This window comes from Bufo gargarizans, unplaced genomic scaffold, assembly GCF_014858855.1.
Source record: "Bufo gargarizans isolate SCDJY-AF-19 unplaced genomic scaffold, ASM1485885v1 original_scaffold_2103_pilon, whole genome shotgun sequence".
In the NCBI taxonomy this organism is placed as follows: domain Eukaryota; kingdom Metazoa; phylum Chordata; class Amphibia; order Anura; family Bufonidae; genus Bufo; species Bufo gargarizans.
Window position 1 is genome coordinate 134,963 of NW_025334643.1, and position 14,343 is coordinate 149,305.

Sequence of the window (14,343 nt, forward strand, 5' to 3'; positions counted from 1 at the left end):
TGCAGCTCGTGCTTTGCACTTAGATGCTGGTCATGCAGGTTGTGCTCAGGTTGAGAACGTTTATGCCTCGCTTCAGGCTCTGATTGCATAGCTCTGCAAACCACTCTGAAGAACTGCCACGCCAGGGAACTCCTTGGAGCTGGCTTTGGTGTGCTCGGTCCCTTGCTGCGGTGGGCAGTAGCAGGCGTACTGTCTAGAGGACATCCGCTCCGCTTTTGCACCCTGCTCCCTCTTCTGCTGTGCTGGTGGCTCTGTGTGACCACCACCTCTTCCTCCGCACTACACAGGTCACTTGCATGACCTTGATTCCATGTGGGCTCGAGGACCTCATCGTCCTCCACATCATCTTCCACCCAGTCTTCACCCCTGCCCTTGTTGTCGGTCTGCACACTGCAGAAAGCCCCAGCAGTTGGCACCTGTGTTTCGTCCTCATCCGAGACGTGCTGCGATGGTCCTCCTATGTACTCATCCTGAAACATAAGTGGTTGGGCATCGGTGCACTCAATCTCTTCCACTTCTGGGGCAGGGCTAGGTGGATGGCCCAGGGAAACCCTGCTAACAGAGTCATCAAAAAGCAGAAGAGACTGCTGCATGACTTGGGGCTCAGACTGCTTGGCTGATTTGTAAGGGGGTGAGGTGAAAGACTGATGGACATCGGCTGCAGGTGCCAACTGTGGTCTTTCAGCAGGAGACTGGGTTGCTGACAGTGGATCCAGTTCCTTCACACTGTCTCCCACCCAATCTACTATCGCCTGTACTTGTTCTGGCCTCACCATTCGTAGAGACGCATTAGGCCCGACCAAATACCGCTGCAGGTTCTGTCGCCTACTCGTACCTGAGGAAGGGGTTTCACTTGTGCGTGTAGCTGGTACAGATCGACCACGTCCTCTCCCTGCAGCAGGAGCTCCACCAGCAGCACCACGACAGGGGCCACGTCCCTTATTTGATGCTCTCCTCGTTCTTTGCGTTCACCGACCAAACTAACAGATGGTTTATGTCAGGCGACAATGTAACCGCCAATACTCAACAATTAAGTTTACTGAGAGTAAGGCACTGCCGGTGTCATAAAGAGGAAACATTTATTGAGGTCACACAAAAATGTTATACAATTACTTCACGGTCCCAAAATTTTTTAATTTGTCAACCAACAATGTAACTGCAGTATTGACTGTCTGTGAAGGTTCTCATTTCCCATACATACCATGCAGTGTTGACTGGTTGTATTTGACTGTGACAAATGCAGCAAAGGCCCCAGATGTAGGGTCTTGCAAATAATTGGTGTTTTTTTAAACCCAGAATATAACAGCAGTATTTAAAGTTTGTATTTGACTGTCACAAATGCAACAAAGGCCGCAAATGTATTATCTTTCCCAAAATGGGTGTTTTTTTAATACCAGAATATAACAGCAGTATCTAACACTTGTATTTCACAGTGACAAATGCAGCAAAGGCACCAGATGTAGGGTCTTGCAAAAAATGAGTGATTTTTAAACCCAGAATATAATTGCAGTATTTCAAGCTTGTACTTGACTGTCACAAATGCACATATGCTGCACTGGTGCACTGAACTTGCATAAAATGTCCGCAGCCGCCCACCTAACTAACAGACGGATAAAAGCTATTTTTCTCTGTCACTGGGTTCAGGGCAGGGTAGAAAAATTGTGCACTGCACCCACACAACTAAATCTAGGTAGATCGCTGAGTAAACAAGCACTTCAGATTAAAGATTCTGTCCTATTCTCTCCCTCACAGCAGCAGTATCCTCTCCCTACACTAGTAACAGCAGAGTGACGGGCGGCGCTACGTGACTCCAGCTTATATAGAGCCCGGGTCACATGCTGCACTGGCCAATCACAGCCATGCCATTAGTAGGCATGGCTGTGATGGCTTCTAAGGGCACGCTTGTTAATTCGCTGCTCTGCAGCCTTTCAAAAAGCGCCATTAACTCGCCGAACACCGAACCCGAACTTTTGCTGAAATGTTCGGGTTCGGGGTCCAAAAATCCTAAAGTTTGGTACAAACCCGAACTTTACAGTTCGCTCAACCCTACTCAAAATAATTATTTTATAGTTATCACAATTAATTTCGGAAAAATCACCCAGGATCCAACATTCCACCGTATATGGAATCACTATTTTCAGTTTTTGAGTAATAAGTTTAGCTATTGCCTCCCAATATTCTGTTAGTTGTGTACAAGACCGAAACATGTGTAAATAATCAGCCACCGTGGACAATTAGACGTACTTCTCAACCCACATGTGTGACATATACTCTGTGTATGATATAAAATTGAACCAAAACATGATTAAAATTGTGTGACACTAATCTTAAATTAGTCATTATTTTCCCCCAATCATCTGGTTGGATCCTTTAAGCAGATCCCCCAAACCTTTTGTCCTGGGGAACGTATACCATTAAATAGTGCTTCAAGATGCACTTTATAGAGTTTAGAAGTTTTAAACTTCTGCCCCAAATTTCCCATCAAATCATTCAAAGGTGTAGAAGTATCTATCTGTAACAAAAATGTCCCCTTTACACTGAAAAGTGCCGAACGTAACTGTAGATATCTAAACCAGGATAAATTTACTATATGCTCTTTGTGTCCACTCCAAAAAAAGGAAGTATATCTCCATTACTCACCACTTGTGCACAATACAGAATATAGTTTTTTTGCCAGTATTTATCTTGAGCTAAATCATCCAACTCCTGTAAATAGTAATTATGCCAGAGGGGCGTACAGCGGAGAGATCCCTCTATTCCTAAGCAACCTCTAATAGTGCTCCACAACCAACCTCTAATAGTGCTCCACAACCAACCTCTAATAGTGCTCCACAACCAACCTCTAATAGTGCTCCACAACCAACCTCTAATAGTGCTCCACAACCAACCTCTAATAGTGCTCCACAACCAACCTCTAATAGTGCTCCACAACCAACCTCTAATAGTGCTCCACAACCAACCTCTAATAGTGCTCCACAACCAACCTCTAATAGTGCTCCACAACCAACCTCTAATAGTGCTCCACAACCAACCTCTAATAGTGCTCCACAACCAACCTCTAATAGTGCTCCACAACCAACCTCTAATAGTGCTCCACAACCAACCTCTAATAGTGCTCCACAACCAACCTCTAATAATGCTCCACAACCAACCTCTAATAGTGCTCCACAACCAACCTCTAATAGTGTTCCACAACCAACCTCTAATAGTGCTCCCCAACCAACCTCTAATAGTGCTCCCCAACCAACCTCTAATAGTGCTCCACAACCAACCTCTAATAGTGCTCCACAACCAACCTCTAATAGTGCTCCACAACCAACCTCTAATAGTGCTCCACGTCTTAATATGTAACTTTCTATATTCCCTATAATCCTGATGAACTCTAGATAATAACCCGGATTCTAATAGTGTAAACATATTATCATATGTGGATCTACTCAACAAAATCCTACAAAGTGGACTCTCCTCACAGTGGTTATACAGCCATAGCTCCCTCTGAGGATCGGTAAGAGCTGGAAGAGAAAGAGAGTCCAAATATAAATTTCTCTCTTCATCTGAGATAACCCTATCTGATTTATATAATTCAGCAAAATGCTTCAAAAAGGTTCTTGCTCTTTAATAATTATACCCTCAGATGACCGGATACTGACTATCTCTTTTTTTTTGTCCTCGTTAGAAGTTTCCCTGGTCTCCCCGCTTTGTCCCTTAAAGAAGAGTCTCTGCTGGGCCTTTTCCTAGAGAAAGTCGGCAGACACCTGGCCTACATTCTGCATAGTTTCCCTATTTCCTGGAGTTTTATTCCTAGAGAACTCATTCATGGCGACTAACGCTGCTTCTTTTAGCTTGCCCTCCTTCTTACCGTATCACTTTTTTAGATTTGAGATATTACTAACAAAAATTCCCCTCATAAAGGCCCCATAGTTAATTCAAGAGATAGGGGTACATGGTCCGATAGCGACCTGGCCTCATATTTCATCGATTTAATAAATCTGAGATGGTTTTTATTTATCAAGGCCAGATCTATCCTAGACATCGAGTTTCCAGATTTACTTACTCAGGAATAAGCTCTTTTCCCTTTTCCAACCCATCCCCATACATCCACATAACGTGCTAGGGGGCGGGGGGGGGGGGAATATAAACAAAAGCCAAAATACACAGTGTCCCAGAGAGTCTCCCATAGAGAAAAACAAACCTCCCCTGTTTATCGGCAGAGGATGCCTCGCAGACAAACTCAACCCCCTATGAATCAAAACTGTAACACCTCCGGGGTAACTAGTAAAGGTAGAGTGATAAGCCTGCGCAGCCCGTCCCCTGCCGAGCCGCAAAACCGACTCCTCAGTAGCACGAGTCTCCACCAAGTAAATGTCTCTGGACCTGGTCAAGAACCGCCTGTCTTTTCATCTTATCCTGAAGACCTCGCACATTCCAGGTGAAAACTCTAACTGTCATCAAACCAGCCAACAGATTCCCATAATATACATCAATTCCAAACCCCAACATCTTAGGAGACGCATCGCAACCCATCCCCCAGCCCCCCACACATCCTGATCTGCCACATCACTGCGCAGATCTCTTACCTAAGACCGCCCCTCCCCCTCTCCCACCGCCATCTAAAATAGAAAAAGAGAACAAGAAAAAGGAAAAAGTAATCATGCAGAAAACTGCTTAGGTATCAAAAAATGAGTTTCCCCATTAAATATTATTCGCAGATTTGCTGGATAAACAAATTAATATTTAATGTCCTTCTCCTGTAAACGTTTTTTTTTTTTTGCTGCCAAAAAGTTGCATCTCTTTTCCTGAATCTCTAATCTCTAAAAACCGTATCCCTATCTCAAGACGTCAGTATCTTCGCCAAGAGTATCCGTGGCTGCCTCCCAGGGACAGGTTTCCCCCCCCTCCCTGGAACCTGGTGCGCCCTTTGGTCCCCCCCCCCCTGGAACTCAGTGCGCCCTTTGGTTCCCCCCCCCCCTGGAACCCGGTGCGCCCTTTGGTCCCCCCCCCCTCGGAACCCGGTGCGCCCTTTGGTTCCCCCCCCCTGGAACCCGGTGCGCCCTTTCCACCAGAAACAGGGGGGAAAAAAATTATCCTTCCCAAACTTTTCCTGAATTAAGGTCTGTATCATTTCGGCAAGATTTTTTTCTTCAGAGCCTTCAGGTAGACCCAAGATTCTCAGATTACTTCTCCTAGACCTGTCCTCCAGATCCACCACGTTCTTTTTAATAATGTTAAAATTTCAGATTGAGATATTTTAGCTTCATTCTCCAGAGCTCCTATAGTTGTGACTCTGTCCCGGATCTTTGTAACATCGTCCCTTATCAGGACCACATCTTCTGAATTACCCCGAGCTGCGTTGAGATGTTCTGTATTAAATCTCCATTCTTTTTTACCACGGCCAGGATTTCTTTTAATGGAGGAGGCTCCACAATACATGAATCATTTAGCTCTTCCCTCTTCACCTCTTCATTCTGAAGATCCTCCTCAATTACTTCGCCCACTTTAAATCCGGAATTTTTTTACCATTTAGATCAGCCATCCCTTTTTGTCCTGCTCTTGTCATTACACTTGGAGACTTTAAATATTGATCTATTTCTGCCGATTCTAGTGTTTTGATGTTCCGCTGACCGTCTATTTTGCTTGTCCCTTGTGTGCGATGGAACGTTTACCGCTGAGGTGCACTACATAAGTGCTGTCACTAGTAATGTTTTATCTCATGTCGTTTCCATTATTCTATTTATTGTGTAGACAGAGATCATTTAGTCAGAGATCATGTAGACAGAGATCATGTAGACAGAGATCATGTAGACAGAGGTCATGTAGACAGAGATCATGTAGACAGAGGTCATGTAGACAGAGATCATGTAGTCATAGACCATGTAGTCAGAGATCATGTAGTCAGAGATAATTTAAGCTGTTTTCACACCTAAACTCCAGAATATTTCCAGATTATCAGGTCCAGACATTTACTGGAGTTGGCCTATCACACATGTAGCTATCAGCCCAGAGATCATTTAATCAGAGATCATTTAGTCAGAGATCATTTAGTCAGAGATCATTTAGTCAGAGACCATGTAGACAGCGATCATATAGTCAGAGACCATTTAGTCAGAGACCATTTAGTCCAAGATCATTTTTAGTGTTCATTGAGCACCATAGTGCTCGGGCCGAACACATCGGGATCGCCCCTGACGAAGCTGGTTGGCGAAACCCGGGTCGGGTGGATTTGTGATGAAAAAGACTTGTTTTTATGACTGAAATTTTAGACCTTTTTGTAAATAGAATAAAACCTGCTGATTGCGATATTACCTGGTGGAACTTCACTATTTCCCTCTAGGGTGCAGGTGTACGTGAGTGCACCTAGCCTCTGGTAACCGATTGTGTGGCTACAAAGTAAAACAACCTGAGCATTGGAGAAAAAGAGGGTCTGGGATTGGAACTTTTGCACTCAGAAGGCAGCCCGATCAACAACTTCTGGACACAAACAAATCGGGATGCTCGGGCCGAACACATCGGGATGCTCAGGTTCTCTACCGAACACCCGAGTATAATGGAAGTCAATAGGAGAACCCGAGCATTAAACCAGGCACCCCCTGCTCTGAAGAGGGGAGGGCGTCTGGTTCACAGGAAAAGGTCAGAAATTGATGGAAACACCATCAAAATGGTTCGGGAACAGCATGGGAAGGATGTCTGGATGCATCTTGGACTCACAGGTCGCTGCTGGGAACGATGTTGTCCGAGTAGCACTCAACTTTTACAGACTGACAAAAATACGCACAAAACCAAAGATAAAATCGATTTTAGAGGAAAAATTGTTAGGAAACTTATTTACTTGTATATAAAGTGCAAGTGTTGCCAAAAATTACAAGGAAGAGGCACTCCGATACAACCTGTATATCACTTAAAGGAGGGCCTCATTCACATTGTGGTACAAGTGTTCAGGTAGTGGAACTCCTACACTCATAAAGCCTATGCACTAAGGGAAAGGGCTGCCAAAAATTACAAGGAACCGGCACTCCAATACACCCTTTATTACACATAAAGGAGGGCATCATACACAGCCTTGAAAAATTATGATTGATGGCCTGCTGGTGACCCTCAAAAACATTTGGAGCAAGGGCCTGCTGATCTGACCATCTAAAATATTATGGGTGAGGGTCTGCTGCCGCTTTGGTGACTCTAGATAACCTGGGGCCGATCTCACGTCCCCGTGATGGCGACGATCCATTTGGATGTCTGGCCTATCAACTTTCTATGTTATTTTCAGCGCAAACCATGTAGACCATGGGTAACGGGGGAATCATGGTTCGATTCCTGAGAGGGAGCCTGAGAAACAGCTACGGCTACCACATCCAAGCAAGGCAGCATGCGCGCAAATTACCTATTAGGTATAATTAGGTGAGGGCCTGCAGGTGAGCTGACCCTGTAAAAGATTTTAGGTGCAGGCCTGCTAGTGAGATGACCCTCTAAAAAATTATATGCGAGGGCCTGCTGGTGAGCTGACCCTGTAAAACATTGTAGGTGAGGGCCTGCTGGTGAGCTGACCCTGTAAAACATTGTAGGTGAGGGCCTGCTGGTGAGCTGACCCTGTAAAACATTGTAGGTGAGGGCCTGCTGGTGAGCTGACCCACAAAAAAATTATACGTAAGGGCCTTTAGGTGAGCTGACCCTCTAAAACATTATACCGAAGGGCCTTTAGGTGAGCTGACCCTGTCAAAGGTTGTAGGTGAAGGGCCTGTTGGTGAGCTGACCCTGTAAAACATTATATGCGAGGGCCTGCTGGTGAGCTGACCCTCTAAAAAATTATATGTAAGGGCCTTTAGTTGAGCTGACCCTGTCAAAGGTTGTAGGTGAAGGGCCTGTTGGCGAGCTGACCCTCTAAAAAATGATATGCGAGGTCTGCTGCTGAGCTGACTCTCTAAAACTTTATGGTTGAGGGCTGCTGAGCTCCCTGACTAAGACTGAGCCTAACCATGTGTCATCGGGTGCTATATAGCGTTCCAGCCAGCCAATCACTGTAATGCCAGTAACCAACATGGCTACTGGCATTACAGTGAGGGCAGTACTTACCTGCACGTTTATTGGCTGCATAGCAGCCAAGAAACGTGCGGCGGGGGAGACTCGAGCATGGCGCTCGAGCACATGCAGTACTCGGCCGAGTACTGCCATGTGCCGAGCATCAAGATGCTCGAGCTGAGGTGTTTGGCCGAGCATGCTCAATCATCACTAATCATTTAGTCAGAGATCATTTAGTCAGAGATCAAGTAGACAGAGACCATGTAGACAGAGGTCATGTAGTCAGGATCATGTCGTCAGAGACCATGTAGTCAAAGATCATGTAGTCAGAGACCATTTAGTCAGAAATCATGGAGACAGAGACTATGTAGACAGAGGTCATGTAGACAGAGGTCATGTAGAAAGAGATCATGTAGTCAGAGACCATTTAGTCAGAGATCATGTAATCAGAGGTCATGAAATCAGAGGTCATGTAGTCAGAGACCATGTAGTCAGAGGTCATGTAATCAGAGGTCATGTAGTCAGAGGTCATGTAGTCAGAGGTCATGTAGTCAGAGGTCATGTAGTCAGAGGTCATGTAATCAGAGGTCATGTAGTCAGAGGTCATGTAGTCAGAGGTCATGTTGTCAGAGGTCATGTAATCAGAGGTCATGTAATCAGAGGTCATGCAGTCAGGGGTCATGTAGTCTGAGGTCATGTAGTCAGAGGTCATGTAGTCAGAGGTCATGTAGTCAAAGGTCATGTAATCAGAGGTCATGTAGTCAGAGGTCATGTAGTCAGAGGTCATGTAATCAGAGGTCATGTAGTCAGAGGTCATGTAGTCAGAGGTCATGTAATCAGAGGTCATGTAGTCAGAGGTCATGTAGTCAGAGGTCATGTAATCAGAGGTCATGTAGTCAGAGGTCATGTAGTCAGAGGTCATGTAATCAGAGGTCATGTAGTCAGAGGTCATGTAGTCAGAGGTCATGTAATCAGAGGTCATGTAATCAGAGGTCATGTAGTCAGAGGTCATGTAGTCAGAGGTCATGTAGTCAGAGGTCATGTAATCAGAGGTCATGTAATCAGAGGTCATGTAATCAGAGGTCATGCAGTCAGGGGTCATGTAGTCTGAGGTCATGTAGTCAGAGGTCATGTAGTCAGAGGTCATGTAGTCAGAGGTCATGTAGTCAAAGGTCATGTAATCAGAGGTCATGTAGTCAGAGGTCATGTAATCAGAGGTCATGTAGTCAGAGGTCATGTAGTCAGAGGTCATGTAGTCAGAGGTCATGTAATCAGAGGTCATGTAGTCAGAGGTCATGTAGTCAGAGGTCATGTAATCAGAGGTCATGTAATCAGAGGTCATGCAGTCAGGGGTCATGTAGTCTGAGGTCATGTAGTCAGAGGTCATGTAGTCAGAGGTCATGTAATCAGAGGTCATGTAGTCAGAGGTTATGTAGTCAGAGGTCATGTAATCAGAGGTCATGCAGTCAGGGGTCATGTAGTCTGAGGTCATGTAATCAGAGGTCATGTAGTCAGGGGTCATGTAGTCAGAGGTCATGTAGACAGAGGTCATGTAGTCAGAGGTCATGTAATCAGAGGTCATGCAGACAGAGGACATGCAGTCAGGGGTCATGCAGTCAGGGGTCATGTAGTCAGGGGTCATGTAGTTTGAGGTCATGTAATCAGAGGTCATGTAGTCGGAGGTCATGTAATCAGAGGTCATGCAGTCAGGGGTCATGTAGTCAGAGGTTATGCAATCAGAGGTCATGTAATCAGAGGTCATGTAATCAGAGGTCATGCAGTCAGGGGTCATGTAGTCAGAGGTCATGTAGACAGAGGTCATGCAGTCAGAGGTCATGCAGACAGAGGTCATGTAGTCAGACAGAGGTCATGCAGACAGAGGACATGCAGTCAGGGGTCATGTAGTTTGAGGTCATGTAATCAGAGGTCATGTAGTCGGAGGTCATGTAATCAGAGGTCATGCAGTCAGGGGTCATGTAGTCAGAGGTCATGTAGTTTGAGGTCATGTAGTCGGAGGTCATGTAATCAGAGGTCATGCAGTCAGGGGTCATGTAGTCTGAGGTCATGTAGTCAGAGGTCATGTAGTCAGAGGTCATGTAATCAGAGGTCATGTAGTCAGAGGTCATGTAGTCAGAGGTCATGTAATCAGAGGTCATGCAGTCAGGGGTCATGTAGTCTGAGGTCATGTAGTCAGAGGTCATGTAGTCAGAGGTCATGTAATCAGAGGTCATGTAGTCAGGGGTCATGTAGTCAGAGGTCATGTAGACAGAGGTCATGCAGTCAGAGGTCATGCAGACAGAGGTCATGTAGTCAGACAGAGGTCATGCAGACAGAGGACATGCAGTCAGGGGTCATGCAGTCAGGGGTCATGTAGTCAGAGGTCATGTAGTCGGAGGTCATGTAGTCGGAGGTCATGCAGACAGAGGACATGCAGTCAGGGGTCATGCAGTCAGGGGTCATGTAGTCAGGGGTCATGTAGTTTGAGGTCATGTAGTCAGAGGTCATGTAATCAGAGGTCATGCAGTCAGGGGTCATGTAGTCGGAGGTCATGTAGTCAGAGGTCATGTAGTCGGAGGTCATGTAATCAGAGGTCATGCAGTCAGGGGTCATGTAGTCAGAGGTTATGCAATCAGAGGTCATGTAATCAGAGGTCATGTAATCAGAGGTCATGCAGTCAGGGGTCATGTAGTCAGAGGTCATGTAGACAGAGGTCATGCAGTCAGAGGTCATGCAGACAGAGGTCATGTAGTCAGACAGAGGTCATGCAGACAGAGGACATGCAGTCAGGGGTCATGCAGTCAGGGGTCATGTAGTGTGAGGTCATGTAATCAGAGGTCATGTAGTCGGAGGTCATGTAATCAGAGGTCATGCAGTCAGGGGTCATGTAGTCAGAGGTCATGTAGTTTGAGGTCATGTAGTCGGAGGTCATGTACTCAGAGGTCATGCAGTCAGGGGTCATGTAGTCTGAGGTCATGTAGTCAGAGGTCATGTAGTCAGAGGTCATGTAATCAGAGGTCATGTAGTCAGAGGTAATGTAGTCAGAGGTCATGTAATCAGAGGTCATGCAGTCAGGGGTCATGTAGTCTGAGGTCATGTAGTCAGAGGTCATGTAGTCAGAGGTCATGTAATCAGAGGTCATGTAGTCAGGGGTCATGTAGTCAGAGGTCATGTAGACAGAGGTCATGCAGTCAGAGGTCATGCAGACAGAGGTCATGTAGTCAGACAGAGGTCATGCAGACAGAGGACATGCAGTCAGGGGTCATGCAGTCAGGGGTCATGTAGTCAGAGGTCATGTAGTCAGAGGTCATGTAGTCGGAGGTCATGTAGTCGGAGGTCATGCAGACAGAGGACATGCAGTCAGGGGTCATGCAGTCAGGGGTCATGTAGTCAGGGGTCATGTAGTTTGAGGTCATGTAGTCAGAGGTCATGTAATCAGAGGTCATGCAGTCAGGGGTCATGTAGTCGGAGGTCATGTAGTCAGAGGTCATGTAGTCAGAGGTCATGTAATCAGAGGTCATGTAGTCAGAGGTTATGTAGTCAGAGGTCATGTAATCAGAGGTCATGCAGTCAGGGGTCATGTAGTCTGAGGTCATGTAGTCAGAGGTCATGTAGTCAGAGGTCATGTAATCAGAGGTCATGTAGTCAGGGGTCATGTAGTCAGAGGTCATGTAGACAGAGGTCATGCAGTCAGAGGTCATGCAGACAGAGGTCATGTAGTCAGACAGAGGTCATGCAGACAGAGGACATGCAGTCAGGGGTCATGTAGTCAGAGGTCATGTAGTCAGAGGTCATGTAGTCGGAGGTCATGTAGTCGGAGGTCATGCAGACAGAGGACATGCAGTCAGGGGTCATGCAGTCAGGGGTCATGTAGTCAGGGGTCATGTAGTTTGAGGTCATGTAATCAGAGGTCATGTAGTCGGAGGTCATGTAATCAGAGGTCATGCAGTCAGGGGTCATGTAGTCAGAGGTCATGTAGACAGAGGTCATGCAGTCAGAGGTCATGCAGACAGAGGTCATGTAGTCAGACAGAGGTCATGCAGACAGAGGACATGCAGTCAGGGGTCATGCAGTCAGGGGTCATGTAGTTTGAGGTCATGTAATCAGAGGTCATGTAGTCGGAGGTCATGTAATCAGAGGTCATGCAGTCAGGGGTCATGTAGTCAGAGGTCATGTAGTTTGAGGTCATGTAGTCGGAGGTCATGTAATCAGAGGTCATGCAGTCAGGGGTCATGTAGTCAGAGGTCATGTAATCAGAGGTCATGCAGTCAGGGGTCATGTAGTCGGAGGTCATGTACTCCAGGTCACATTGTCCATAGAGAAGAGGGAATACGATGTTTGTACCGGACAGGACTGAATGGTGTACAGTCATGAAAAGCTAGTTTAGAACTGAGCACGTCTCATTATCTTCTACGTCCTGTCGCAGTCTGCCTTTTGTGATCCAGTTTGTGTTGCAGCGTCCGGTGCACTGCAGCAATCCACAGGCTGCACCTCGCTGCCGCAGACCGCTCACTGGACCATTACTACCCCAAGGCCTCGACATCCACTGGTTTTATCCTTTTCTTATAGACCAGCCTCAGAAGAAGAAGACGAGAGCACCCAAGAGACGAGGGAGTCCTGCAGCAGCCAACCGTCCAGTATGTGACATTACCGCAGCCAGTAATCGCCGTCTGTACGTGTTCAGACCTGACTGTCATATTGCTTGTGTGTTCACAGGTCTAGAGATGGACTGCTCGGAGCCATACGGCGATCACATAGAAGGTAAATAGGACCCTTCGTTATTTATACGGTTCTCGCCACTTGTGGTCCTGGACTGAGAAACCGCTGATTCTGTCAGTTCTGAGAAGGGGGCGCTCTAAGTACCTGTAGGAGGGCCGCTGGGCCGAGCGTATTGTCAGCCGATGGTCTAATGCAGGGATCAGCAACCTTCAGCACTCCAGCTGTGGTGAAACCACGACTCCCAGCATGCACACGTGCTTAGCTGTTTTCAGAATAAGAGAATGGAGCATGCTGGCAGTTGTAGTATCACCACAGCTGGACCGTTGAAGGTTGCTGGCCCCTGGTTTGTCGTGTATGGGAGCATGCAGGAGATGTTGGGGGAGAGAAGGATCGGGTTCAGGGCTCATATTGAAATGTACGCCGTCCATCAATTATAAAACAGGAGCCTTAGCCCCTGAAATTGCATAGGTTACGTGTAAGGCATACATAAGCACGAGGCGCGGCAGCCGCCAGCTCATGACCCGTGGGACATTCCTCCATCTTGTGTCTTATAAAGAATGGTTTGGAGAAGTTGTGATCCCGATGTCCGGCGTTTTCTTTCTGCTGCAGGATCCAACAGCCAGGAGATGAAGAGTGTCTCCAGCAGCCTGGAGTCCTGTGAGTACCAGCGCGCGCCGCGCAGCACTGTCTGTCACACCGTCCTGTCATCATCCGTCTAATCTCTTGTATTGTTTAAGACATGGACTGTTCGGAGGAGAAAGAAGAAGAGGAGAACGAGGAGGAGGAGGAGCGCCGGAAGGAAAACGAGGATAACGGTAAATGCTCGGTGAACCAGGAAATCGCCCATTGTCGTTACTGACTGCCGCTTTCTTCTCGGTAAAGTCTTATCAAAAATATGATAAATTTTTTTCCAACATAGCGGAATGAGACGGGGGCGCGGTGAGAGTCCCTCGCCTGGACTCGGCCCCTCTCAGAATGAGCAGCACCTTCTGCTGAACGCTCTGCATTTGACCGGCCATCAGTGGAGCGCCAGGAGGGATCTGGGATCTACCTGTCCTTCCATCTCTCAGGGATGATCATGTAGAAAATCTATAAGTAATGATCAGGAGAAACCTCACAGCAGCCTACAGATTGTCCTCTCCTGCTGCAGCCTACATTGGTTAGATGGATAGAAGGACACGCTCCCTCCAGAGCAGGATTATACCAGAAGACGATGGCCGCCTGTAAACAACATTATATGATCTATGAAGAGGTCCACAGGATAGGTCATCAATATCAAATCAGTGAGGGGCCGACTCCCGGCACCCCCATCAATCAGCCGACAGAAAGCAGCGGTGCACCGAAGCCAGCATAGCTCAGTAATGTAATGTACACAGTGACTGCACCAGCAGAATAGTGAGTGCAGCTCTGGAGTATAATACAGGATGTAACTCAGAATCAGTACAGGATAAGTAATGTGTGTACACAGTGACTGCACCAGCAGAATAGTGAGTGCAGCTCTGGACCAGCTGTTCCTGAGCTGCGATTACCTGTGGGTGTGGTCGCCTGTGGCTGTGTGTAGCTGCTGCTGCTGCTGCTGCTCCTGAGCGTTTGGAGGAAAATCTATCCACCTGAGGC

At 46.9% G+C, this 14,343-nt stretch overlaps 1 protein-coding gene across 2 annotated transcripts in view; it reads left to right on the plus strand.

Moving 5' to 3' along the window:
* Window positions 1-14,006, plus strand: part of LOC122923970 (WD repeat-containing protein JIP5-like) — a 43,514-nt gene extending 29,508 nt beyond the window's left edge. The window contains exons 2-5 of one of the 2 annotated variants that reach the window (XM_044274870.1): window positions 12,577-12,644; window positions 12,724-12,768; window positions 13,330-13,383; window positions 13,464-14,006. In XM_044274870.1, coding sequence (XP_044130805.1) covers window positions 12,577-12,644; window positions 12,724-12,768; window positions 13,330-13,383; window positions 13,464-13,585 — 289 coding nt within the window. In that variant the 3' untranslated portion in view covers window positions 13,586-14,006. The remainder of the gene's footprint in view (window positions 1-12,576; window positions 12,645-12,723; window positions 12,769-13,329; window positions 13,384-13,463) is intronic. The other variant, XM_044274871.1, reaches the window with a different exon arrangement.
* Window positions 14,007-14,343: the final 337 nt, after the last annotated feature.